The sequence below is a fragment of the Capricornis sumatraensis genome, chromosome 5 (genome assembly GCF_032405125.1).
Source record: "Capricornis sumatraensis isolate serow.1 chromosome 5, serow.2, whole genome shotgun sequence".
Taxonomy (NCBI): Eukaryota; Metazoa; Chordata; class Mammalia; order Artiodactyla; family Bovidae; genus Capricornis; species Capricornis sumatraensis.
The window spans coordinates 107,907,763-107,935,520 of NC_091073.1; the positions used below are offsets into that span (position 1 = coordinate 107,907,763).

At 41.0% G+C, this 27,758-nt stretch overlaps 1 protein-coding gene across 2 annotated transcripts in view; it reads right to left on the minus strand.

Annotated features, from left to right (window-relative positions):
* Window positions 1–27,758, minus strand: part of PARP12 (poly(ADP-ribose) polymerase family member 12) — a 44,756-nt gene that overhangs the window by 7,993 nt on the left and 9,005 nt on the right. For both annotated transcript variants that reach the window (XM_068972564.1, XM_068972563.1), the window contains exons 4-8: window positions 25,585–25,683; window positions 22,155–22,278; window positions 9,387–9,582; window positions 7,781–7,922; window positions 3,229–3,325 (exon numbers count right to left, since the gene is read on the minus strand). In XM_068972564.1, coding sequence (XP_068828665.1) covers window positions 3,229–3,325; window positions 7,781–7,922; window positions 9,387–9,582; window positions 22,155–22,278; window positions 25,585–25,683 — 658 coding nt within the window. The remainder of the gene's footprint in view (window positions 1–3,228; window positions 3,326–7,780; window positions 7,923–9,386; window positions 9,583–22,154; window positions 22,279–25,584; window positions 25,684–27,758) is intronic.

The window sequence follows — 27,758 nt, forward strand, 5'->3', positions numbered from 1 at the left end:
ATGAACAAAAAGACAAATAGTCCCCAGAAAAAGAAATGCAAATGGCCCTTACATGTTAGGAAAGAATATTAAACCTCACTCATAAGAGAAAGCGAATTAAATACACTGAAATACCCTTTCCCACCTTTACTGAAGAGCTTGATGACTTCTTCTGTTTTCAAGGCTGAAGGAAACAGGCACCTCACACATTCTGGGGTGAGTGTACATGGTTAAACCCACAAACAGGAACTTGCATTTACCATCTAGGACTCCAACCTGATGGCTCACCTCCACAACTAACAAATAGCACATACAGCAGACATTCTTTGCGGTATCATACTCATACTAGCAGATCACAAAAAGGCAAGCATTTCTCAAAAGGGGACAGATTAAAGCATGGCAAATACACATGATGGAGACTCATGAAGACAGAAACAGAATTCAGAAGACTTCAATTAACTGAAAAAGAGTAATTTCTTTTTCTCCCAAATTTGTAAAATACTCTAAGTAAAGCTTTCCTGGTGGTTCAGATGGTGAAGAATCTGCCTGCAATGCAGGAGACTGGGTTTGATCCCTGAGTCAGCCCTAGAGAAGGAAATGCACAATCCACTCTGGTATTTTTGGCTGGAGAATTTCATGGACAGAGGAGCCTGGAGGGCTACAGTCCATGGAGTTGCAAAGAGTTGGACAAGACTGAGCAACCAATACACATACTGAAGTGATCACCACAGTTAAGTCTAGTAATGAAGTATTAAGTGAAAAACAAAAGGTACAGAATAGTATAGAGAGAACGCTACCGTTTATTCAACAAAAGAAGACACTTTTACATACACTCATTTGCTCATTTTTGCAAAAAGAAACACAGTAAAGATAAACCAAAAATTGATGAAAATGGTTGCCCACCAAGGAAACAGTACAGAGATATAGAGAGGAGAATTCTAACTACTGAGTAGATCTTTTCACAGTTTTGACTTCTAAATCATGTTTTACACATAGCCAAAAATAAATTTTATTAAGAAAGGGAGGAAAGAAGGCATAGCTGGCTTCGAGGAAACAGGGAGGGGCAACCCCAGGAGGTTACTGTTAGACTCACAGGCACTCTATGTGCTTGGATTCATAATACCTTTTCCCTCTAGCTTCTTTAAATGACCCTGCCATGCTCCACAAGTACAACCACTGAAGTCCATATGTGACATCTTAAAATAAGAAACGGAACCACTCTTGGTCCTCTGTGAAACAGAAATGAGCCAGATTTCTCCAGCTAATGGAAGAGGCAGTCCACTTGACAGCAGCGCTGGCTACAGTCCTGGCCTGGGCTGTCACACATCAAACTAAATGGGCACTGTGGTACCTCTCGCCATCCAAGCCACCACCCCCCAGTAACTGGCAATGGGGGTTGGAGAGAACCGACCCCTCCCCCAGCTCCAATCCCAGCCCACACGCCTCATACCTAAAACTACCAATTCAGAGTTGTCTAATCAGTGCAGAACTCACAAATTTGTCCCCGTCAGCAGCAGGAGGGCCCTGCTCCTAAATGCTCTTAAGGCCAGGCACAGCCCTACTGGCTTCTGGTAGTCTGATATGTAAGAGAGCTCACTCTGTGGATGAATTTGGCCCACTTGTGCCTGCAGCATCTGCTTTTGGTATTTTTAATATTCCATGATATTCAAGTATTAAAATAATGGCGTTTTGGAGGCGTATTCCATTATTTCAACATTTACAAAAATTCAAGTCTGTGATTTAATTATTCACTTGGAAAGACAACCTGATAAGCTAGCTTCAAGTCACACTGGCCTGCAGATCACAACAAGCAGCCTTGTAGTCAGCTATCCCAACACTGCTACCCATAAGGATAATTCTTTCTCTGGTCCAATGCCTTTGCAACTAGTGGAATACGTATGCCAGTAATCAAACTGCTCTAGATGACTCTGAAGTGGAATTGCCATTCATACATAACACAACTGGAGGACAAAGAGGAACTTTAAATGCTTTGTCAGAAACAAAAACCACAGTTTGCTACCAGTGGAGGAAAAAACCAGCCCTGAAAAACGGTACTGATGAACCTATTTGCAGGAGAGGAACAGAGACACAGAAGCAGAAAACAGACTTGTAGGCACAAGGATGGAAAGACAGGGTGGGACGAAATGAGAGAGTAGCACTGACATGTATACACTACCATGCGTAAAATAGATCACTAGTGAGAATCCGCTGTGGAGCACAGGGAGCTCAGCTCTGGGCGTTGTAATGACCTAGAGGGGTGGAATGGGCGTGGAGGGAGGCTCAAGAGAGAAGGGGTGTATGTACACATACAGCTGATTCAAGTTGTTGTACAGCAGAAACCAAGACAATGTTATAAAGCAATTATATTCCAGTTAAAAAATAAAAACAAACATACAAACAGAAAAACCCAGAGCTGTTCAAACAGATATCTTCCAAGTCATAAAGCAAAAGATATAATCACTTGAAAATGGAACCAGAAAACTATCAGAGTTAGATTATTATTATTATTTCTTCACATTCTCTAAGTTAAGTCTAAACTAAGTAAGAACTTTCTGGTTTCTGGAAAAATCTGCACAAGAATACCTTCATGTCACAGTAACACCAATGGCAATCTTAAAGGTAAAACATCTAATTAAGTGATTTGGGGAATATCTTTTCCTTTCTGTGTGTTTTGCTTATCATTTAATGCTTTGTTAATTGTATCTGTATCATCATTAAAACAACTATACATCAAGCATTTACCTTTTTATAACTTTGTTAAATATTATATCTTTATAATACTTTTTTACTTGAAGTATGGTAAATATACAGATTTTTGCAATTCATGAAGCCTCAACCTTCTTATAGATCACTCATATAAACAGCAGCACTTTGGTATTAAGTGAAAAGTAAAGTAGCTCAGTCATGTCCGACTCTTTGTGACCCCATGAACTATACAGTCCATGCAATTCTCCAGGCCAGAATACTGAAGTGGGGAGCCTTTCCCTGGGATCGAACCTAGGTCTCCCGCACTGCAGGCAGATTCTTTACAAGCTGAGCCACAAGGTAAGCCTGGTATTAAGTGAAGCAAAGTACAAATATACTCAGAGGGCAAGGCGTAGGAAATAGAGACAGAGTGCCAGGGCATAAGACTGCAAGCCAGCTAACCCTCTTGATGCTATAGCCAGTCTGAGTAGGTTTAGTATCTGCAGTTGGGCACATATCAGCTGATACACATATTACATGACAAATTCCCCAAATGCCACCTACCAGGTTTGCTTCATCTTCACATCTTGGGGAGACACATATTTGGGTCTTCGGCAAACCTTTCTAACTGTGCCATAGATCACGTTTTTCTGAATGAAGGCTGGTGAAAAAAAAAACACAAATATACATACAGGACGGCAATGCTTTATAAACACAAATTAAACAGCTTGTAAAGCTAATTCAAATGTTAAAGCCCACAATCAGTCTGTTAAAAATAAGGCAGTTTTACACATTTCAAATATTCATAATAGGTATCTGTAGGAGACTGGATTTAATGAATAGATGAATGATTAGTAATTGACATATCAATTATACATGAGTGCTTTTAAATTGTTCCTTCCAATCTTGTTTAAACTATTATTTTGCTCAGCAATTTTTCCCAGCTTGGATATATCAGCCCAGCCTGAGACCAAATTACCACATCTTGAGCCAGTGGGATTTAGAGTTAATATAATAATTTTACAAGTAAAGTTTTACTTAGTTTGACTAAACTTACTCAACAGCAATATTCCTCAACCTTTTAAAACCTGTATCGTCTTTAATAAATGAAATTCTTACTCTATGCCAACCCCCAAGATTCTTATATTCATCCTGAGGGCAGAGAGGGGAACCTGTCTTTCAGGCTGAAAAGTCATGAAACCTATAGATTACATGTCCCAACCACCAGGAAATCTCTGTCAAGTCTTACTTTCTGCACATAAACAATTTATTTGACTTGAAAAACTAATTCACCCTACTGCATTTAAGCATATACCCTGTGATCACCTAGGCGTGTGTCCCTCATGCCAGAGTCCAGGTAGTCAAGAATGGGCACTCCCGGGCAGTCCCCAACATTCTGATCGGGAGACCATACTCCAGACATGGCTACCACAACCTCTTCAGTTACCCATCACTCCGCCTCTCACCAATACTCTGCTAATTAGCTTACTTAAACAGGTTTTTCATTGGTCTGTTGACCAGCATTGCAATGACTCTTAAATAACCTTTTATCAGTTCAGTTCAGTCGCGTCCAACTCTTTGCGACCCCATGAATCACAGCACACCAGGCCTCCCTGTCCATCACCAACTCCCAGAGTCCACCCAAATCCATGACCATCAAGTCGATGATGCCATCCGACCATCTGATCCTCTGTCATCCTTCTCCTCCTGCCTTCAATCTTTCCCAGCATCAGGGTCGTTTCCAATGAGTCACCTCTTCACATCAGGTAGCCAAAGTGTTAGAGCAGCTTCAACATCAGTCCTGCCAATGAACACCCAGGACTGATCTCCTTTAGGATGGACTGGTTGGATCTCGTTACAGTCCAAGGGACTCTCAAGAGTCTTCTCCAACACCACAGCTCAAGAGCATCAATTCTTCAGCGCTTGGCTTTCTTTACAGTACAACTCTCACATCCACACAGTTCAGTTCAGTCGCTCAGTCATGTCTGACTCTTTGCGACCCCATGAATCGCAGCACGACGGGCCTCCCTGTTCATCACCAACTCCCAGAGTTCACTCAAACTCAAGTCCATCGAGTCAGTGATGCCATCCAGCCATCTCATCCTCGGTTGTCCCCTTCTCCTCCTGCCCCCAATCCCTCCCAGCATCAGAGTCTTTTCTAATGAGTCAACTCTTCACATGAGGTGGCCAAAGTACTGGAGTTTCAGCTTTAACATCAGTCCTTCCAAAGAAATCCCAGGGCTGATCTCCTTCAGAATGGATTGGTTGGATCTCCTTGCAGTCCAAGGGACTCTCAAGAGTCTTCTCCAAAACCACACTTCAGAAGCATCAATTCTTCAGCGCTCAGCCTTCTTCTCAGTCCAACTCTCACATCCATACATGACCACTGGAAAAACCGTAGCCTTGACTAAACGGACCTTAGTCGGCAAAGTAATGTCTGTGCTTTTGAATATGCTATCTAGGTTGGTCATATCTTTCCTTCCAAGGAGTAAGCGTCTTTTAATTTCATGGCTGCAATCACCATCTGCAGTGATTTTGGAGCCCCCAAAAATAAAGTCTGACACTCTTTCCACTGTTTCCCCATCTATTTCCCATGAAGTGATGGGACTGGATGCCATGATCTTTGTTTTCTGAATGTTGAGCTTTAAGCCAACTTTTTCACTCTCCTCTTTCACTTTCATCAAGAGGCTTTTTAGTTCCTCTTCACTTTCTGCCATAAGGGTGGTGTCATCTGCATATCTGAGGTTATTGCTATTTCTCCTGGCAATCTTGATTCCAGCTTGTGCTTCTTCCAGCCCAGCGTTTCTCATGATGTACTCTGCATAGAAGTTAAATAAGCAGGGTGACAATAGGCAGCCTTGATGTACTCCTTTTCCTCTTTGGAACCAGTCTGTTGTTCCATGTCCAGTTCTAACTGTTGCTTCCTGACCTGCATATAGGTTTCTCAAGAGGCAGGTCTGGTGCTCTGGTATGCCCATCTCTTTCAGAATTTTCCACAGTTTATTGTGAGCCACACAGTCAAAGGTTTTTATGGGTTAAATTAAAAGGTATTCAAGATACGTGAATGGGCTAAGTATTTGTGAGACGTGTTCCCTACGTCCCTCGAACAGAGTAAAGCATGAGGCCGTCTCCCTGATTTACCATTAAAGAGGATACACTAGGCGAAGTCCTAAACAAGCCCTGACCATGGGGATTCTGCCAACCGATAGAAACCAGCTAACAGACATCAGGATTCTGCCTCTGGAGTCTTGGCATTTGCCTTTAGTGACTGTTTTATGACAGGAGTCCCTGAAAGGACAGAGTCAAGTCTTCCCTGATGCTACAGAACTAGTCATTTGACCTGCTGTGTGTGTCTGTGAAACGAACTTGCTTCCTAATAAATATTTAGTAAATAAATCTGAGTGGCAGACTGCCGTCCGAGACTTGCTTTTACTCTGTCGAGTAGTGACGTTATGGAGGGAGAAGTTAAGTCACCTGAAACTTCTGTGGCTACTGTCATCTACCAACACACAGACCAAAGAGTTTTGCCCACCACATGAGCTTGGGGCAGTCTGCAAGAAATATGCTTTTTTTGAGTTTGCAGTAAACTCAGTGTGTATTCTTCCCCACCCTCATCTTGACTATTCTGTCCCCTGGGGCAGCTGCCTGTGTTGAGAGGCTGCATCTGACATTTCTGATTTGCTTTGATAGTGTTCAGATACTTTAAAGAAATATTTCAAACTGTGATCAGCAGCAGTCAGATGGGTGCTAGTTGTACAGACTTGATCTTCAGGCCAGTCCCAACTTATTATTCCACAGATTTCTCACGATCCCTTTGAGTGCACTTGTGTTTTATCAGACTGTGGATTGTAAAACCACCTCACACATGATTGATGTTTCCCAGCAGATACTAAAAGCTGTAAGCAGTTCTCACTGTAGAGTAGAAGAAACTTTAAGGCTCTTTGCACAGGCACATCAAGGGGGCAGCGATTCTACCTTAACTAAAATTACAAGTACTACAAAACCACAAGCAAAACTAACTGGATAAAAGTAGGCAGATAAGAGTGGACTTAGGATAATTCACCAAAGACAGTTTGCTGCCCTCCAAACAGATGGTCCACAAAAGTGAACAATAAACAGTGCTTAAAGTGCTGTTTAAAAGTGCTTAAAAGGAGGTCCACTTAATTTCCTTAAAAAAAAGAAGGCTGAAAACTCATAAGGATTCAGAGATTAAAATGTAAACTTAAAGGCAAAACTGAATTGGTCATGGATGAACTGATAAATCCATGTGAAAATGGCTTGAAAGAAGCCACAAGAAACTGAAACTAAAGGAAAAAAAAAAAACACCACACCTCACAAATAAGTCACTGGAAGACCTGACCAAAGGGTGTTTGGTCTGCTTCTGTCTGTCAAGGCAAGAAGAACAAGCCATTAAGGCCTGGACTCAGGCTACCATAAGCAGAGCACCTGATAATCCACTTCACAGCAATTTTCAGCTGATGTGTGTGTCTACATGTGTTTCCAGCCAGCCACCAGTGCTGAGGCACCTACAGAAAAGCTGACGTGGACTCTGCAGCTGGGAGCAGGAGGAAGAGCGGCACAGCAGAGCCACTGTGACGTGTGCTAGTGACTAAAGTTAATCCGCGGACACAGGAACTTGCCCGTGCCCACAGGACCCTGCTCCAGTGCTGCCTACACCGCCACTGCCATAAGGCTGATGCTACCTGTCCCTCCACACGGGGTTCCCGTCGCCTGCCACCTACCCCAGGCAGCTCCCCCTGCATCCTGCTGGCTGGCTCATTTGTTGACAGGTCTATTCTCCCTTCTAGATCCATAGCACTTCAGAACAGGGACCACTGCATCCTTCTCTTTCCTGGCCCTCAATGTGTGTGCAGATCCTGGCCCTCAATGTGTGTGCAGAGTTTCTCCACGGTTAAGACGGAAAAGGCAGAGCCAGCAGATGATCAGGCCCTACTGGGTGAGTGCGGTGGATCAAGAAATACCTTCTCCCAACCTCACCCTGGCCATGCTGCACAGCTTGTGGGATCTCAGTTTCCTGACCAGGGACTGAATACAGGCCAAGCAGTGAAAGCCCAGACTCCTAATCACTAGGCCACCAGGGAACCCCAGGAAGTACCTTTGAAGTCTAACTCATATGTGTGCTTTCCTGCCTGGAACCTCAGGGTGGCTGCTTGGGGGTTAGACCCCGGGGCACAGTACGCCAGGTAGGCCTTCTCCAAATCACTGCTGGTGACGCTGGTCACAGGGTGATCCATGCCCTGTGAAGGGAAAGCCAGATAGATATATGGTGAAGGCAAGGAGACAGACACTGGGGGCCATCCACACACCCTGCAGACAAGCCCACAGTGGATGTCCGTGTCCTGGGGGAGGCAGACGAGAGGAGCTGGGGGTGGGGCTGTGGTAGGAGAGAGAGGCACAGAACAGGAGCCAATAGGACTGCCTGCTGTAAGCTGCTCAGGAAAATGGAAGACAGCCCACGTGGGCCCAACTAACCTAGATAACCGTGACGGGAGCAATGGAAGAGAGGGTGTTCAATTACTTGTAATGGATAACACAACCCTTCAAGTGCAAGTGAACTCACAAACGCTATTTCACTGAGGGCCTGAGCACCACAGCCTCTTCTGTCCATTGTTTCGGCCTCATCCCTCCCACTCCTGACCAAACCCAGGGCCACACTAGAGAGGCTCCCTGTACAAATCCAGGGAAGATGGAAGAAATCCCAGGATGCTCGGGGGGAGGCAGGTGGGGCAGAAGACGGATGGAGCAGTGATGCAGGAAGGCTGGCACTGGAAGAAGAGGGAAGGAGGAGGGCACAAGTCATCTGCTGAGAGTGCCCACGTCCACCTGGCCAGCGGGTACAGAGTGGCAATACCTCTGTATTTCAACTGGCCAATGTCCTTCTCCTGAGGGCCTGCTATGTGCAAACACTGTTCTCAGCCAGGGGGCACGTCAGTGGCCAAAGCCCCCATGAAGCTCACATTACAGAGTTTCCAGAGAAAAAAACATTTCAAATGCAGTCAAGAGCGTGAAACTAAAGCTTTAATATAGCCTCTCACAACCCAGAAAAATACAAATGTCTATTAGACCACATAGCCCAACTGTCTTTTGGGAGAAGCTGTCACTATAGAAATGGTGACCTCCCTACACATGTATCTCTACAGATAACCGGGGCGGGGTTGGGGAGCTCCCTCTAATCTTGATTCATCTATGAACATCTCTGAATAGTTGACAGCAGCAGTTACTTGACCCAGATACCAAATCAATAGCTGAAACAAGTTAATTTCATATACTTGTCCACCTTTTGTAAAGTGACTACTATAGATAAAGCAAAAAGCCAGCTCTGAAAAGCCTTAAGCTTTATTCCACAGCTACACAAACACTCCTGCACACCCAGGCACTCGCTCTGGAGCTACCTGTTCAACAGTAAGAGAGACATTTTTCTACCCCTATTTTAACAAATTATGATATCACTACAATCAAAATTACTCAGTCCTCATGAACTAACAGATAGCTAACTGTTCTAAGATGTGACCTCATACAAATGAACTCTAAATTATCCAGTTCTGCCATAATTCCCCCAAAGCAAGTGAGTCAAAAGGGGACCTGGGGATCTTTGACTCTGTCAAGGGCTCCCTGGAGCAGTTTTTGTACCCATGTTTTGAAAGACTGCTCCATCATGGACCCACAGGAAGAAACACTCACACTCTTTCCGTGACACTTACTTGTCGTCCATATTCCTGCCAAGAGCCAAACTCATCAGTCCAGTACCAAACCCAGTTGGTGGTGAGGATGAAGTGTGGAGGTTTGGTGACCGAGGAGGCTGTGGAGAGACGGCGAGCCTGGGTGGCACCAAACTTCATGGTGTCAAAGTTCAGAAAACCAATGAGAAAGCTACTGGATGTCTCAGTGCACGTGACCCTGCAAAAGAACACAAGAAGTAAACTGAAAGTCCAGCCACATGAACGTGGGCCCTTCAGCTTCTCTCGTGGTCTCTGAGTCACTTGGCTGAAATATGTGAACATACATGGGACCTGCACATTTAAAACAATGCATCAGGGTGGGAGGGGACTTGCTTTAAGATCCATTTTGCTGTGTGAAAATAATAAAATCACAATACTATGGAAAAGAGCCCCTGGAGGAGACAATGGCACAATACTGGAGTGACAACCCACTCCAGTATTATTGCCTGGAAAATGCCATGGACAGAAGAGGCTGGCAGGCTACAGTCCATGGGGTTGCAAAGAGTCAGACACAACTGAGCAACTAAGTGCACAAATACACACACACTATGGAGAACCTGTTATCATGACATTCCTTTCATTACACAAAAATGCTAGGTAAAACAACTTTTTAAAAAATGCATTGCTGAGCTGACAAGAAACAAAAATCCTTAGAAGCCAAAAATAGTTAATATACACTGAATGTATGTGGACTGGGCCAGTCCCCCTACTAAGTACTTTATACATTTTAAGGGATTAAGTCGTCATTGTACCAAAGCTGCGACTTATCCCCATTTTCACAGATGTGAAAATAGAAGCCCAGGGAGGTTCATAAACCTGTTCGAAGTTAAACTGCTAATAGACAGCAAAGATGGGGTTTAAGTTAAACAGTTTGGCAGAACAGCCTGCACTCTGAGCCACCACGATCTACTCGCTTTCCAAATGCTGTACTGCCCCAAGAGCAAAGGGAAGGTCTGGAACTAGTGAGGTGAGTGAAAACTAAAGCCAGTGGCTGTCCAAAGGCAATGTCAGTGAGTAATGACAACAGCCCTATTTTTAGTGGCAATGAGGAAACAGGAAACAAATGTAGGATCTGAATATGGTCAAGGGTTAAATCTCCGAAGAGATATTTCAGCATAAAATCATGATTCTAAAAGACTACACATCCTTAGTGAAGGGAGCTGGGAAAGGAATCTGCTTTGCAAAGGAAGTCAGCAAGGAAATTTGCCTATGTCAGAGTTGGCTTTGGAAGGAAAGGAAGAAAACTTCCACTGAGAACTCATAAACTGCTCACACCTCAAGGAAGTTAAGTTGATTCACACTTCTTTTGTGAGAATTAAATTTAGAGATCCACAGTGGCAGTTCCCATAGAAGCAAACACAAATCCTCTCTGGAAGGAATTCACCTTCAACTCAGGCCTCAAAAGAATTTCTATAATGCTGAAGAGGGTATAAAGAGAAGAGAACTCTCCTACACTGTTGGTGGGAATTTAAATTGGTATAGCCACTATGGAGAACAGTATGGAGATTCCTTATAAAACTAAAAATAGAGCTACTATATGATCCTGCAATCCCACTCCTGGGCATGTATCTGGAGAAAAACATGATCCGAAAGGATACATGAACCCCAATATTCATTGCTTCACTGTTTATAATAGCCAATATATGGAAGCAACCTAAGTGTCCATCGACAGGAATGGATAAAGATACGGTGCATATATATATAGATATATATGAATATTACTCAGCCATTAAAAAGAAATAATGCCATTTGCAATATGGCATTATTCTGGGTAGATGGACCCAGGGTGTCATTCTGAGTGAAGTCAGTCAGACAGAAGGAGAAACATTGTATGACATCCCTTATATGTGGTATCTAAAAAGAAATGACACAAATGAACTTAAAGAACAGAAAAAGACTCACAGACTTAGAAATCAAATTTATGGTTGCTGGAAGAAAGGGACAGTTAGGGACTTTGGGAAGGTCATGGACATTGCTGTGTTTAAAATGGATAACCAACAAGGACCTACTGCATACACATGGAACTCTACTCAATGTTATGTGCTAGTCTGGATGGGAGGTGCCTTTGGAGGAGAATGGATACATGTATGTATGTGTGTACAAATATACACACACACACACACACACACACACACACAGCTGAGTCCCTTTGCTGTTCACCTGAAACTACAACATTGTTAGTCAGCTATACCCCAATACATAATAAAAGATTTAAACTTTTAAAAATTTCTACAGATAAAGTTTCAGCAAACATGAGCTTGTAATCAAATAAACCAGAAACGAGACACCAGAGGCAAAATCCAGCAAAAAGAGTCCGCTAAAGACAATAAATATTAAGAGTTGTTGGATATAAATATACAATATGAATAAAGTGTTTTTTAAAGTTAATACTGAGTATCAAAAGTATGAGTAGAGATTAAGAAACTATAAGAATTAAGCAGATAAAATTTGAAGGAAAAAACAGAATCTTTAGAAGTAAATAATTATAATTTTAAAATCACAGTAGACAGGACACAATTCATCTCAGACAAGGCTGAACTGATGAACTAGGTAACCAAGTGAAGAAATTTCCCTGCATACAGCACAAAGGATGACGTGAGAGAGAAGTCAAAAGACATAAAAAAGAGAGTAAGAAGATCTTAATATATGTCTAATTAGAAGTCCAGAGAAGCAATATTTTTGAGGAACTTTCAGAACTGATTAAACGTAAAACCTCCCACTCAAAAAGAATGAATTATAAATAGACTAAATAAAAATAAATCCACATATAGACAGATCTTAGTGAAACTAGCACCAGAGTCTGACTGTATGTTTATCAGAGAGAAAAAAAACAGATTACCTACTTGTAATGTGCTGAACTGTATCCTCACTCGTGGCAGCTGAAATGTGACCTCACTAGGAAATAAGGTCTTCTCAGATATAATTAAGATGAGGTCATACTCAAGTAGGGTAAGCCCTAATCCCATGACTTGGTGTCCTCATAAAAAGAGAAATTTGGACACAAAAACACATAGGAGAAAGCCATGAGACAAAATAGAAAGAGATTAGAGTAACGCAGCTATAAACCAAGGAATGCCAAGGAATATGAAGGACTGCCAACAACCACCAGGAGCTAGGAAGAGGCAAGAAAGATCTTCCCCTGGCGTCTACAGACAGAGCACATAGCCTTACTGACACCTTGACTTTGGAATTCTAGCCTCCAGAAACATAAGAATAAATTCTTGCTCCTAAGACACCAAGTTTGCGGTCATCTGTTATGGCAGCACCCCAGCCTCAGGCCAAACAATGTATTTATACTGATAACTAACTTCTAAATAAGCAATGGAAGCCAGAAAACAATGGAATAATCTTTGAAGAATTGAGAGAAAATACCCAATAAAACTATTTTTCAAGAATGAAGATGAAATAAACACTTTCAGACAAACAAAAAACACATCTTCCACCAGACTCTCACTAAACCAACTTCTAAAAGATGAATTTAAAAGAAAATGATCCACAAGGAAACATATGAACAAAGGATAGTGTGCAAAAATCCAAAATGATAAATGTCTAAATTTAAACAAATACTGACTATATAAAATGATGTTAATTTCTAACTCCTGGGATTAAGAAAATAATAGAGCAATTTTATACAACACATTTTATATGCCTGGCATTGTTCTGAGCATTTTACACATTAATTTTTTTAATTCTCAAAATAATTAATCCTTTAATGTAGGAACTATTATTTTTATATACTTGACATAAGGAAAAACTGGGGCACAAGAAGACTAAGTAATTTGCCCAAATTCACACAGTGGTAAATGAGTTTGAATGGAACTAGTCAGAATTCAAGTGTTCAAGACTCTTTTATTGTTCAAGAGAATGATAAAATGTATTGATTAGCTTAAGTTGTCAAGCTAAAGATTATTAAGTTAAAGGGTCTGTTTTCCAGAGTAACCACTAAAAGAACAGAAAGTCACTATATAACTTCCAAATTAACAGATGAGGGGCGGAAAAATCAAATGAGGAAACATCCAAGAGAAGACCAAAAAGAGAAAAGAAAAACAGAAAAGCAGGTCAAATAGCAAAAACAGACAGTAGAAATAAATTCAAATACAATCACAATGTGTAAATAGGCAATCCCAACAAATGAATAAATCATTAGAAAAAAAAGATTAAAAACAAAGATTGTCAAACTGAAAAAATATCCAGTTTTGTGATATTTACAGGAACTATATCTAAAATAGAAACAAAAGAGCTTGAAAGTAAAATAGTGAAGCGTGGCTAAAAGAAAGCAGGCATAGTTATACTAATATCAAATGAAACAGACTTACAGCAAAAAAAGCATTACTAGAAATATTAACAAAAAGCATTCATTTTATAGTACTGCCAGGTTCAATTTACTGGGAAGATAAAACTTTTAACTTCTATATACTTCATAATAGTTTTTAAAATATAAAATAAAAATTGATGGGATTACAAGGAGAAACCAACAAATTCATAGTGAATTGTTAACATACCTTTATGGCTAACTGATACAAGAAGCAGACAGAGAAATCAATTAAGATACAAAAGATTAGAGACACACAATTTACACCCATCTAACACCACATACAAAACACTTTTTATACACAGAACTTTTACCAAAATTAATGATGTACTAACTTCCCTGATAGCTCAGTTGGTAAAGAATCCCCCTGCAGTGCAGAAGACCCCAGGTCAATTCCTGGGTCAGGAAGATCCTCTGGAGAAGGGACAGGCTACCTACTCCAATATTCTTTGGTTTTCCTTGTGGTTCAGCTGGTAAAGAATCTGCCTGCAACGCAGGAGACCTGGGTACACTGTCTGAGTTGGAAAGATCCCCTGGAGAAGGGAAAGGCTATCCACTCCAGTATTCTGGTCTGGAGAATTCCATGTGGTCACAAAGAGTCAGACGCAACTGAGCAACTTTCACTTTCACAACAAAATTCAAAGTATCTGTTACTATAGAGCCTGACCACAATGCAATTCATTTAATTTTAAATTTAAAAATTAATTTTAAAATATACTTAGAAATAAACCATAGGTCATCTAATCTACGGGGTCAAAAAAGGACAACAGTCTGTTCCTCTAAAAAAGAAAAAAATGAGTAATAAATCTCTGCAAAACTGATGAAGAAAAAAGGGGAGAAAAAAAGATTAAAAGTGTAATAGGGGACAAAATTAAAGATGGCATAGACACTAACAGGGATATTACAAGTAACTTTATGACAGTGAATTTTAAAATAAATAAAATGACCAAACTCCTAGAAAAAATATCAACTTACCGAGTGACTCAAGGAAAAACTGAAAACCTGACTGGTCCTATAATAATTATAAGAAATTGGGTCAATAGTTTAAAATCTTCCCAAGAATTAAACATCAAGACTAGAAACTTTTAAATGCATAATCATTCAGGAAAAAAATAACTCTAATTTTACATGGCCTTTTGAGAATAGAAAAAATACCCATCCCAATCTCATTTTTATGAAGCTAGTAATTTCATAAGATAAAAACCAGGCATCGTTATACTGTACATCTGTAACTTACATAATACTGTACATCAACTATACTTCAATTTTAAAAAACAGGCAAAGACAACAGGAAACAATTATAGACCAATCTTATTCAGACATAAATTCAAAAATCTTAAACCAAAGAGTGGCAATCCAAATTCACCATTGTGTGTGTGCGTGTACGTGTGTGTCTACATATGCACAGCCATGACTTAGGCCTGGGAATGAAATGGACTTAACATTAGAAAATTAATGTAAATCACTGCATTAACAAGCAAAACAGAACAAATGATAGGCTTTTAATGCAGAAATTGCACTCAATAAAATTTAATTTCCATACACAAAGAAAAACTCCTGGCATATTAGGCATAAAATCAGAATTGATTAGCAATGATAAAGGTTCCAAACATTCACATATGCTTAAGGGAAAACATTTTGAAATTACTCCTTTTAAAATTAGGAAAAAAAGAATAATCTTTCTGTTATTTTCACTTCTGTTCAGCATGAGGAGTCTTAGCCACTATAAAAAGGCAATCAAAAGAAATAAAATTTTTAAGAATTAAAAAGGAAAACTTAAGACTGCTATTCACAGATATTAATTTCTAAACATGTATCAAGTATATCAAGAATTATACAGATAATTCAAATAAATTATCAGTAGCTAAGATATTTCAGTAAAGTTGCAGGAGATAAGGTAGAAAAGTCAACTGCCTTTCTACACATCAGCAGGGAGAAAATAAACAAAAAAATTTAACTAGGGATGCAATGAAATGTTCCCTTGGTATCTCTAATTTTCTTGAAGAGATCTCTACTACTGCTGCTGCTGCTAAGTTGCTTCAGTCGTGTCTGACTTTGTGCGACCCCATAGACGGCAGCCCACCAGGCTCCCCCGTCCCCGGGATTCTCCAGGCAAGAACACTGGAGTGGGTTGCCATTTTAGTCTTTCCCATTCTGGTGTTTTCCTCTATTTCCTTGCACTGATCACTGAGGAAGGCTTTCTTATCTCTCCTTGCTATTCTTTGGAACTCTGCATTCAGATGCTTATTTATATCTTTCCTCTTCTCCTTTGCTTTTCGGTTCTCTTCTTTTCACAGCTATTTGTAAGGCCTCCTCAGACAGCCATTTTGCTTTTTTGTATTTCTTTTCCATGGGGATGGTCTTGATCCCTGTCTCCTGTACAATGTCATGAACCTCATTCCATAGTTCATCAGGCACTCTATCAGATCTAGTCCCTTAAATCTATTTCTCACTTCCACTGTATAATCATAAGGGATTTGATTTAGGTCATACCTGAATGGTCTAGAGGTTTTCCCTACTTTCTTCAATTTGAGTCTGAATTTGGTAATAAGGAGTTCATGATCTGAGCCACAGTCAGCTCCTGGTCTTGTTTTCGCTGACTGTATAGAGCTTCTCCATCTTTGGCTGTAAAGAATATAATCAGTCTGATTTTGGTGTTGACCATCTGGTGATGTCCATGTGTAGAGTCTTCTCTTGTGTTGTTGGAAGAGGGTGTTTGCTATGACCAGTGCGTTCTCTTGGCACAACTCTATTATCCTTTGCCCTGCTTCAATCCATACTCCAAGGCCAAATTTGCCTGTTACTCCAGGTGTCTCTTGATTTCCTACTTTTGCGTTCCAGTCCCCTATAATGAAAAGGACATCTTTTTTGGGTGTTAGTACTAAAAGGCCTTATAGATCTTCACAGTAACGCTGAAGCAGCTGAAGTTTCAGCTGCTTCAGCGTTACTGGTTGGGGCATAGGCTTGGATTACCATGATATTGAATGGTTTGCCTTGGAAACAAAGAGAGATCATTCTGTCGTTTTTGAGACTGCTTCTAAGTATTGCATTTCGGACTCTCTTGTTGACCATGATGGCTACTCCATGGGATTCCTGCCCACGGTAGTAGATATAAGGGTCATCTGAGTTTAATTCACCCATTCCAGTCCATTTTAGTTCACTGATTCCTAGAATGTCGACGTTCACTCTTGCCATCTCCTGTTTGACCACTTCCAATCTGCCTTGATTCATGGACCTGACATTTCAGGTTCCTGTGCAATATTGCTTTTTACAGCATCTGACATTGCTTCTATCACCAGTCACATCCACAACTGGGTATTGTTTTTGCTTTGGCTCCATCCCTTCATTCTTTCTGGAGTTATTTCTCCACTGATCTCCAGTAGCATATTGGGCACTTACCAACGTGGGGAATTCCTCTTTCAGTATCGTATCATTTTGTCTTTTCATACTGTTCATGAGGTTCTCAAGGCAAGAATACTGAAGTGGTTTGCCATTCCCTCCTCCAGTGGACCACATTCTGTCAGACCTCTCCACCATGACCCATCCATCTTGGGTGGCCCCACACAGCATGGCTTGGTTTCACTGAGTTAGACAAGGCTGTGGTCCATATGATCAGATTGGCTAGTTGTCTGTGATTATGGTTTCAGTATGTCTGCCCTCTGATGCCCTCCTGCAACACCTACCGTCTTACTTGGGAACATTTCGTGCAAAGGAGGGCACAATAAAGGGCAGAAATGGTATGGACCTAACAGAAGCAGAAGATATTAAGAAGAGGTGGCAAGAATATACATAAGAACTGTACAAAAAAGAGCTTCATGACCCAGATAATCACAATGGTGTGATCACTCACCTAGAGCCAGACATCCTGGAATGTGAAGTCAAATGGGCCTTAGGAAGCACCACTATAAACAAAGCTAGTGGAGGTGATGGAATTCCAGTTGAGCTATTTCAAATCCTGAAAGATGATGCTGTGAAAGTGCTGCACTCAATATGCCAGCAAATTTGGAAAACTCAGCAGTGGCCACAGGACTGGAAAAGGTCAGTTTTCATTCCAATCCCAAAGAAAGGTAATGCCAAAGAATGCTCAAACTACTGTACAATTGCACTCATCTCACATGCTAGTAAAGTAATGCTCAAAATTCTCCACACCAGGCTTCAGCAATACGTGAATCGTGAACTTCCAGATGTTCAAGCTGGTTTTAGAAAAGGCAGAGGAACCAGACATCAAACTGCCAACATCAGCTGGATCATGGAAAAAGCAAGAGAGTTCTAGAAAAACATCTATTTCTGCTTTATTGACTATGCCAAAGCCTTTGACTGTGTGGATCACAATAAACTGTGGAAAATTCTGAAAGAGATGGGCATACCAGAGCACCAGACCTGCCTCTTGAGAAACTTATATGCAGGTCAGGAAGCAACAGTTAGAACTGGACATGGAACAACAGACTGGTTCCAAAGAGGAAAAGGAGTACATCAAGGCTGCCTATTGTCACCCTGCTTATTTAACTTCTATGCAGAGTACATCATAAGAAACGCTGGGCTGGAAGAAGCACAAGCTGGAATCAAGATTGCCGGGAGAAATAGCAATAACCTCAGATATGCAGATGATACCACCCTTATGGCAGAAAGTGAAGAGGAACTAAAAAGCCTCTTGATGAAAGTAAAAGAGGAGAGTGAAAAAGTTGGCTTAAAACTCAACATTCAGAAAATGAAGATCATGGCATCTGGTCCCATCACTTCATGGGATGGGGAAACAGTGGAAACAGTGTCAGACTTCATCTTTTTGGGCTCCCAAATCACTGCAGATGGTGACTGCAGCCATGAAATTAAAAGACACTTACTCCTTGGAAGGAAAGTTATGACCAACCTAGATAGCATATTCAAAAGCACAGACATTACTTTGCCAACAAAGGTCCGTCTAGTCAAGGCTATGGTTTTTCCAGTAGTCGTGTGTGGATATGAGAGTTGGACTGTGAAGAAAGCTGAGCGCTGAAGAATTGATGCTTTTGAAGTGTGGTTTTGGAGAAGACTCTTGAGAGTCCCTTCGACTGCAAGGAGATCCAACCAGTCCGTTCTAAAGGAGATCAGTCCTGGGTGTTCTTTGGAAGGACTGATGCTAAAGCTGAAACTCCAGTACTTTGGCCACCTCATGTGAAGAGTTGACTCATTGGAAAAGACTCTGATGCTGGGAGGGATTGGGGGCAGGAAGAGAAGCGGACGACAGAGGATGAGATGGCTGGATGGCATCACCACCTTGATGGACATGAGTTTGGGTAAACTTTGGGAGTTGGTGATGGACAGGGAGACCTGGCGTGCTGTGATTCATGGGGTCGCAAGGAGTCGGACATGACTGAGAGACTGAACTGAACTGAGGGATGCAATGCACAGTATGATTAACTATAGTTAATGATGCTATATAGCAGTATTTGCATGTTGCTAACAGAATGAATCCTAAAAAATTCTCATCTCAAGAAAAATAAAGGTATTAAAGAACATTTAAATGAGTCGCTATATTATGATGTCAGTTCTCCCCAAACTGGTAATAGACAATGCAATTTCAAGTTGAAAAAAATCACAACAGTTTTTTTTGTGAAAACCAACAGGCAGATTTTAAAATTTCTCAAGAGGAGAAAAAGACCAAGAGGTAAGACAAACTGAAGGAAAACAAGGTGGGAAACTGCCTTACCAGATGCCTAAACTTACTGTAAAGCTCTTCTACATGAGACAGTGTGATACTGATAAGAGACCACAGATCAATGAAGCAGAAGGGGCCAGAAAAAGAAGGGGCGTGTATTTGCTAACTCAACACCTAACACAGACAGCATTGAAAACAGGTGCAAAAAAGATGGCCTACTTACAAAAGTAGTACTTGGCATCTAAGTCTGAAATTAATGTATAAAATATATTACATTTTGTCAAATCTGACTCAGTTTGGGTGGGTTTAAAAATCGACTGACTTCTGGAAATGAACAATGTAAGACAGCTGAACAACATGAATGTATTTAATGCCACTGAACCTTACACTTAAAAATGGTTAAGACGGTAGGTAAACTTTATGTCTGTTTCATCGCAATTTTTTCTTTTGCTGAGTAGAGTTTAACATTTGGCAGGGGATGTTGTTCTTTTGTCCGTAAGATACAGAGGTGAATTACAAATGTATTTTTTAAAAAATCACCTGAAATACTTCTCTCTCTCTCTCTCTCTATATATATATATATCCCAAATATATTTTGGCTCACTTTTCTCAGTTTGGTTATTTTGGTGTTTTTTCCCCACATGGACTATTTTTGAAGTCTTTACTGAATTTGTTACAATATTGTTTCTGTTTTATGTTTTGGTTTTCTGGCCACAAGGCATGTGGGATCTTAGTTCCCTGACCAGATGGAACTTGTACTTCTTGCACTGGAAGGTGAAGTCCTAACATTTGGACTGCCAGGGAAGTCCCTGCCTCATTGCGATTTACTTTTTAAATATTTTTTTATGTTTTTAATCTTAACTTGTTATTTATTTTTTAATGCTTTACTTGTTTTAAAACCTTTCATGCTGGAGTGTGTTGGTTAACAATGTCGACTTCGTTTCAGGTACACAGCAATGTGATTCAGTTATATATAAATATATATACACACACACATTTATCTATTGTTTGTCAAATTCTTCTCCCATTTAGGTTACTGCAGAATATTGAGCAGAACTCCCTCTGCTCTACAGTAGTTCCTTGCTATCTATTTGAAATGTAGCAGTGTGTACATGGCAATCCCAAACTAAATGTTTAATTGAATATATTTTTTAAAGTGGTCTTTGGAAATTCATCTGCATAAGAATGAAACTGGACATATACTCCATCACAGGCAAGGAGAGGTTAATGCAGTCTTTAAAATGTTAAGAATTTTTGAAGAAAATTCAGGACAATTCTTTGATGGTCTCAGGATAAGGAAGAATTTCTTATGACACAAAAAGTAGAAACCCTCCAAAAAAAATGAAAAGAAAAAAACAGTATAAAACCATAAAGAAGAGGATAGAAAAATACTTCCCTTCATTAATAGATACCATAAGCTGACAGGAGGAGTTCATTTATTTTCAATATATATTTAATACCCAGACAGTTGAATTCCAAAACTAAGGAAAAGCACAACCTTTCCCCTCAACAAAACAGGCAAACTACAAACACAGACATTTCACAGCAGAGAAAGCACAAGTGGGCACTGAGGAGACACCTTTCCTCACAAGGACTCAAGGATATGCAAACAGAGACCTCACTTTACACTGAAGACTAGAAAAGCGCAGATATCAGACTGCACCAAATGTGAGAGAGCCACGTCGTTACAGACCGCTAATGGGGGTAGGAAGCGGTAGTCACTGTGGAAAACAGCCTGGCACCCGCCAACAGAGCCGAGGAGGGACCAGCCTGGCTCCCAGCTGGCTCATCCCCAACACCTAACCCACAGAAGCACACGTGAACACATAAACACATGGGAACCGTCCAGAGCAGCTCCCTTCAGACCAGGTTCAAGGACAGGCAAGACTATCTGTGCTGACAGACGGTGGAATAGCAGTGGTTTGTGGCGTGGACACTGACTGGAAGAGGGCTGGAAGGGGGGCTTCTGGGTGATGAAAATGGTCTACAGATGGATCAGGGCACTGGCTGCACAAGTTATGCCTTCCTCAAAATTCACTGACCTATATGCTTAGTAGCTGTGCATATCACCAAGTATCCATTTTAACTTAAAAAGCCTCAGAAAAGGAGAGGAAGAGAAGGGGGAGACTTAGATAAGGGGTGGCTACATGAGCCACTTAATCTTCCAAAAGGGGGATAATTTGTTTCACATACTTTACCAGCATCAGGTTGCACATAACTGTACCCTAAGCACAAATTTATTTTACCCACTCAAAAAACAGGCTCAAATTCTCTTCTTGGCAACATATGTTCCAAGGAATCCAAGATACAGTAAGCATTTGAAAATAAAGTTACTCAACACTTCCCCTTTTACTCTAAGTGAAAATTCTAGAACATACATAGAAAAGTAAAAAAGACTGAATGATAAACAGCAGTTCAGCTGCATGACTTTACAGGCAAAGGCTAAAATTTCACAAATGACTACTTCTTGCTTTTCTGGACTAATCAATGAGGATATATTTACATGATCGATCCCAGCATCAAATAATTCAGAACTTACTTGGTACCCCTCCCTCACTCCTCTCCCCATAGCTCCTCCCTGAAAAAAGAGGAAGATGAGGGAACAGAGGCATCAACCACCAGCATGACCATCAGCCCTCAATTTCCAGCCCAGAGCCTCTGCTTGTAGACCAGGTAGCCTGCTTCATGTATGTGTGTGTGTCTGTGTCTGAAGCCCATCAAAACTCAACCCCACTGTGTCTAAACTTCTTATACTGCACACAAAAGCCCATGCACAAACAGACACAGATGATGTATTTCATACCCGTCTCTTGCAGGATTGCTATATGCCTCTTCAATAAGCTCCATTTTGTGCAAATCCTTCCACTTGCCTCCATCTAAGACTTGCCATCGATATGGCAAGTGGAAATGAACTTTACTGCACTTATCTGAAATAAAAATATAAAGAAGTAAGCACATTGGCAGCACACAGCATGGCCTAGCCCTGTGGTTCCCAATGGGTATGGTGCTGCCTGCTGACCTGGCAACATTTTAGCAATCTGTGAGGGAGCCTTTTTTAATGAAGTCATACCTGAGCATTTAGATACTGAATTTTATTATACACACTTTCATGTCTCCCTTTTTAACAGGACATTAAACACATCAAACTTTTATTTTAAAACTGTGTGTTGGTAGGTTACATTATGTATGAATTACATTTCATGAGAGTAAAGCACCTGATCACGAGATGGTCAAAGCTACCATCCCTGCAGGGGGCAGTCTGCCCATGCATTATTGCCATGTATGTGACATTTGGATGGAGAGCGATCACACCAGAAATGGAGGCAGGTTCATCTCTACTAGAACCATCCCAACCCAAACAGGTCCTACCACAGGTGGGTCAGCAGCACGGTTCCAGTCTGCCTTGATCTTCGTGGCTACCAACATGCTCGCCCCTTCTCAACATACCCAACTCCTGGAATGTATTATACACATGGCCTGGGTCTGTGGTTACCAGCCAACTGCTCCCACTGCCTTCCCTGTGTTCCTCAGGTCTGTCCCTCCTAGTACCTCCTGCCTGCTGTGCCTTGGCCAATACCAGCAGCTCACCTGGAACGTAGCTCATACCCCCCTATACCTGCAGAGGTTCTAGTACATCCTGATGGAGGAATGTTGTGAGAGGAAAGGGAGAAAAGAAGTGCAATGGGAATCTCCACACTCTTGATACCTGCAGGATCTATATACTATTAAGTAGAAAGATACACAGCTGTGGAATGCCTCTATTTGGGTGAAAAAATAGAAGACAGGATTAGATATCTTCTCACTAAATACACATGTGGGAAGGGGAAGACTAGGTGGCTGGGCACAAAGGTATGAGGAAAGATTTGTTTTGAATTTTGAAATGAAAATATAGTCCACAAAAATCAAACATCTGTATCATTTGAAAAAAGGTACAAAATAGTGTGCATAGTGACCTTGTACAAAAAGAGACTAGATATACACTTCTGCTTGAATAAAATCTTTATGGAAGGATATTCAAGAACTAGTAATAAGGGCTGTTTCTGGAGGGAATCTTGGTGCTGGGAAAAAGGGGTGTGAGGAAGACATTTCTTACTGTCTTTTGTACATTCTTAATTCATCTTTCAAAGTAATAACAATGAAGTCTGGCTAATTTGACACCTGTCAAAGATGTGAATAAAGAATATTGAAAACTATTACAAATCAATAATGAGATCAAACAACCACATAAAAAATGGGCAAAACAGTCACAAAAGACCATACACTGTATGATTCCATTTATATGAAATATCCAGGCAAACCCATAGAGACATAATGTAAAGATGTAGTTACCAGGAGCCTGGGGGTGGGGAGAAGGGCTCCCCACCCATTAGTGACTGCTAATGGGTTTCTTTGTGGGTGATGAAAATGTTCTAATATTGACTGTGATGATGGTTGCACAAATCTATGTTAAAAACCATTAAATAAATTGTATACTATGTGAAATATACTTAATATCTTAACAAAGGTGTTATTTGCCTGCAAAATAGGCAAAAGATTTAAACAGATACTTCACAGAAGATACGCAAACAGCCAAAAGGCACATGAAAATAAATGTTAAACATCATTACCTATCAGGGAAATACAAATGAAAGTCACAATGGATATCACTACTCATTTCCTAGGATGGCTAAAATTTACAGGACTGACAATACCAAGTGCTGACAATGATGCAGAGCAACCAAAACTCTACTACACATCTGGTGGGAAAGCAAAATGGATCCACTTTGGAAGACAGTTTGGCAGTAACTTGTAAGGTTAAATACATGTTTACCATATGATCAGACATTCCACTTTGAGGACTTTACCCAAGAGATGAAGACATATATCCACATGAAAACTTGTACATGAAAACTGACAGAGGTTTTATTCATAAAAGCCCCAAACTGGAAATAACCCATATGTTCATCAATGTACATATGTATAAACAAATTGTAGTTAATCAATGCAACAGAATACATGATTACATTTATTTAAAATTCTGGAAAAGGCAAATCTGATCCCCATTAACAAAAAGCAGATCAGGGACTGCCTTGGGTCAGGAAACTGGGTGGTGAGGATCAACTGTATGGGGGCATAAGAGCAATTTTTGGAATGAGAGAACTGTTTCACATCCAGATTGTAGTGACAGTGATATGGACAAACATATTCACCAAAACTCAAAGGGTGCATTTTATTTTGTATTAATTATATCTAATAATGCTGATTTTTAAAAAACATATATATACATACACACGTGTGTGTGTATCTCACACACTGCCTGACCTGGTGTTCCATTTCCAGGAATCTATCCATGGTAAAATACATGTATACTCAGATATTCAAGGAAAAATCATTCTAATCAAATACTAACAGAGAAAAAATCACCAAGACACACCATTAGGTAAAAGAAGTAGGTTAAATAATGCATATCACATGCTCCCACTTGTTGAAAAATATGTAAAACAAATATGACCACAGTTCCATGACTGGAAGGCTGAAGGAAGACTTCAGGCCTTACTCTGTACCATTTCACTCATTTACAAAGTGACAGTATTCATGAATTGCTTGGGTAGTTTTTTAAAGACTGAAAACAAAACAGGAAGTTTGGGTGTTTGTTTTTTTTTAAGAAGAGTCACCAAATTTGAGAAGGAATCATTCTTTAGTCAAAGCCAGGACATCAGCAAGAACAAAGATTTAGTAAAAATACAGTCTCTCTCTCACACACACACACACAAAACATTTGCTATATCTGATAAGAAAGAGAGTATTGAGAGAAACTCCAAACTTAAATTCTCATCCCCCAAGAGTGCACACAGGGGTCTCCTCCTGAGAAGAGGGTGTTCCTAGGTTCTGAGGCATCTCTAAGACTACAACCTCCTTCTAGAAGAAAACTAGACTGGGCATCCAAGTGTTTCTGTGGGTTTGTGACCTCACACTAAGCTAACCAAGGGGCAACACCTGACATTCGTTTGCTGCATGAAACAGTCCCCCAAACTCATCTACAGTTTGATTTTTAGAAACTCAAGTATTCAATAATTCTTACCACTCTCAACTCCCCAACAAAATCACTGAAGTGCCACCAGCTTGCAATTAAGAATGCCCGAACCTCTCCGGATGGGGGAGAGGACCTTGAGGGGTGACATCAGAGCAGAGCTCTGGGAACTGGAAGCAGCTGTCCCTCCTACAACTGGATGAAGGGGTTTCCCCCAACTCACCTTGAAAGCTACAGCTCTTCCAGATATGGAACAAGCAGATCTGATCACTCTCCTCTTGGGTGGCAGTGTTTAGGGACACAGAACCTGTGTCTCTTCTTTCTACAAAGAAAGACCACAAAGATGTGTCACCAGTGCTTCTGATATGGGGCTGGAGTAGTTCAAGGTACAAAGGAGAGAGAACAGAATTCATTCATTCCTCTGCATGAGGCAAAAGTGGGCAAGGCAACCTCACAAAATCTTATAATGTTCTAGATGAAAGCACCCTCAGACACACAGGCGGACCCTCTCCGCCTTCTAGGGAGGAATCCGGGAGCCCAAGGCCATGACTGCTGCCAAATCCAGGACATCATCGTCGGGGTGAGCTTTTTCTCAGCTCTGGCTGTGCACCCAATTCACTAGGAGACCTGTTTATAAACACAAGTGCTCAGCTCTCCCTCAGACTGACTCAATCAGAAGCTTTCAACAGTGGAACCTGGGACACTAATAGGGAGGGGTGGGGAACCACTAACCAACACATTTTCCTTCTGTATCTATGGCTGTGATTACCCCACAGAACAAGTGAAGGCTGTATTTTACGAACTAGATTTGATTCCAAAAGCAAATGAACTGTGAGAACTGGGTTCCAATACCAAGAAAAAATAATTAATGGAAAGCCTACAATTCAAAATGAAACCTAATTTAGGTTAATTATAAGAATTTCCCAGATGGCATAATGGTAAAGAATCCACCTGACTGCAAGGAGACACAAGAGACGCCAGTTTGACCCCTGGGTTGGGAAATATCCTGGAGTAGGAAATGGCACCCCACTCCAGTACTCTTGCCTGGAAAATCCCATGGACAGAGGAGCCTGATAGGCTGCAGTTCATGGGGTCACTAAGAGTCGGACATGACTGAGTGACTTCACTTTCATTTTTCACTTTCCACTCTCATGCATTGGAGAAGGAAATGGCAACCCACTCCAGTGTTCTTGCCTGGAGAATCCCAGGGACGGGGGAGCCTGGTGGGCTGCCATCTATGGGGTTGCACAGAGTTGGGCACGACTAAAGCGACTTAGCAGCAGCAGCAGCAGCAGCAGACATCCACAGGCTGGACCTTAAAGCTCACACCTGTGGCACTTTAGAGGTTGCCTCCCTCTCCCTCCAGGGGCAGGTATCCTTCCCTGCCTTTTTAACAAGGCCATAATCTAACTGATACTCTTTAACAATCTATTAAAGCAAAATCATTTGCTTCTAGGCTTCCTACTATTCGAAGAAACTAACCTAAAGGAATTGAAGAAAATGTAAAGGAAACATACAGTGAGGACACCTTTCAAATATAAATCTCAGATAAGTTTAGAGTGGTAAGTTAGTTTGCTGGTCATCCTGCCATTAATAATTTAGGAAGTGGTCTATTAAAAATCCTAGGTTATCAGTACAGCTAACAAGTTGGGGGAGCTGTGTCTCAGAGACACCAAGGTAGAACCAAGGCCCAGGACACTGCCAGGACATGGCAAGGACTCAAATTTGTTGAATGAGAAAATGGACTATAAGGATGGCCAGCCAGCAGCAGATAGTGTGAAATTCACAGGACACCAAGGCATAGTTGCCTCCCTGGTACTGAATCATGGTATTCACTTCCCACAGTGTAACAGGTACTCAAGAAATGCTTACTGGGACTTCCCTGGTGGTCCAGTGGTTAAGAATCCACCTTGCAATGCAGGGGACAGGAGTTTGATCTCTGGTCAGGGAACTAATAGCCGACGTGCGGCAGAGCAACTAAGCCCATGCAAGGCAATTAGAGTCTGTGCTCTGTGACCAAAGATCCCGTGTGATGCAATGAAGATCCCACATGCCACAACTAAGACCCGACACAGTCTAGTCACAAGCTTTATATAAAAAGAGAAATGCTTACTAAAGAAACAATCTCTGCTCAAAATTCCCCCATATGCCTGTCGCTAAGCATGACATTCCTCAAAAAATAAAAAGTATCCTGGCAGGTTCACCATTCAACAAGTCAGTGACAACTGTGGCCCAGCAGGTACCACTTGGAGATGAGCACTGAACTAAGTAAATTTGCAATGATGAAAAAAAATTCCATTCATGTCAAAAGAGAGCCAAAATTAAAATATGCTTCATTCAAAAAAATAGATAAAATGTGACTCATGCAATTATCAAAAAAAAAAAAAAATCTCAACA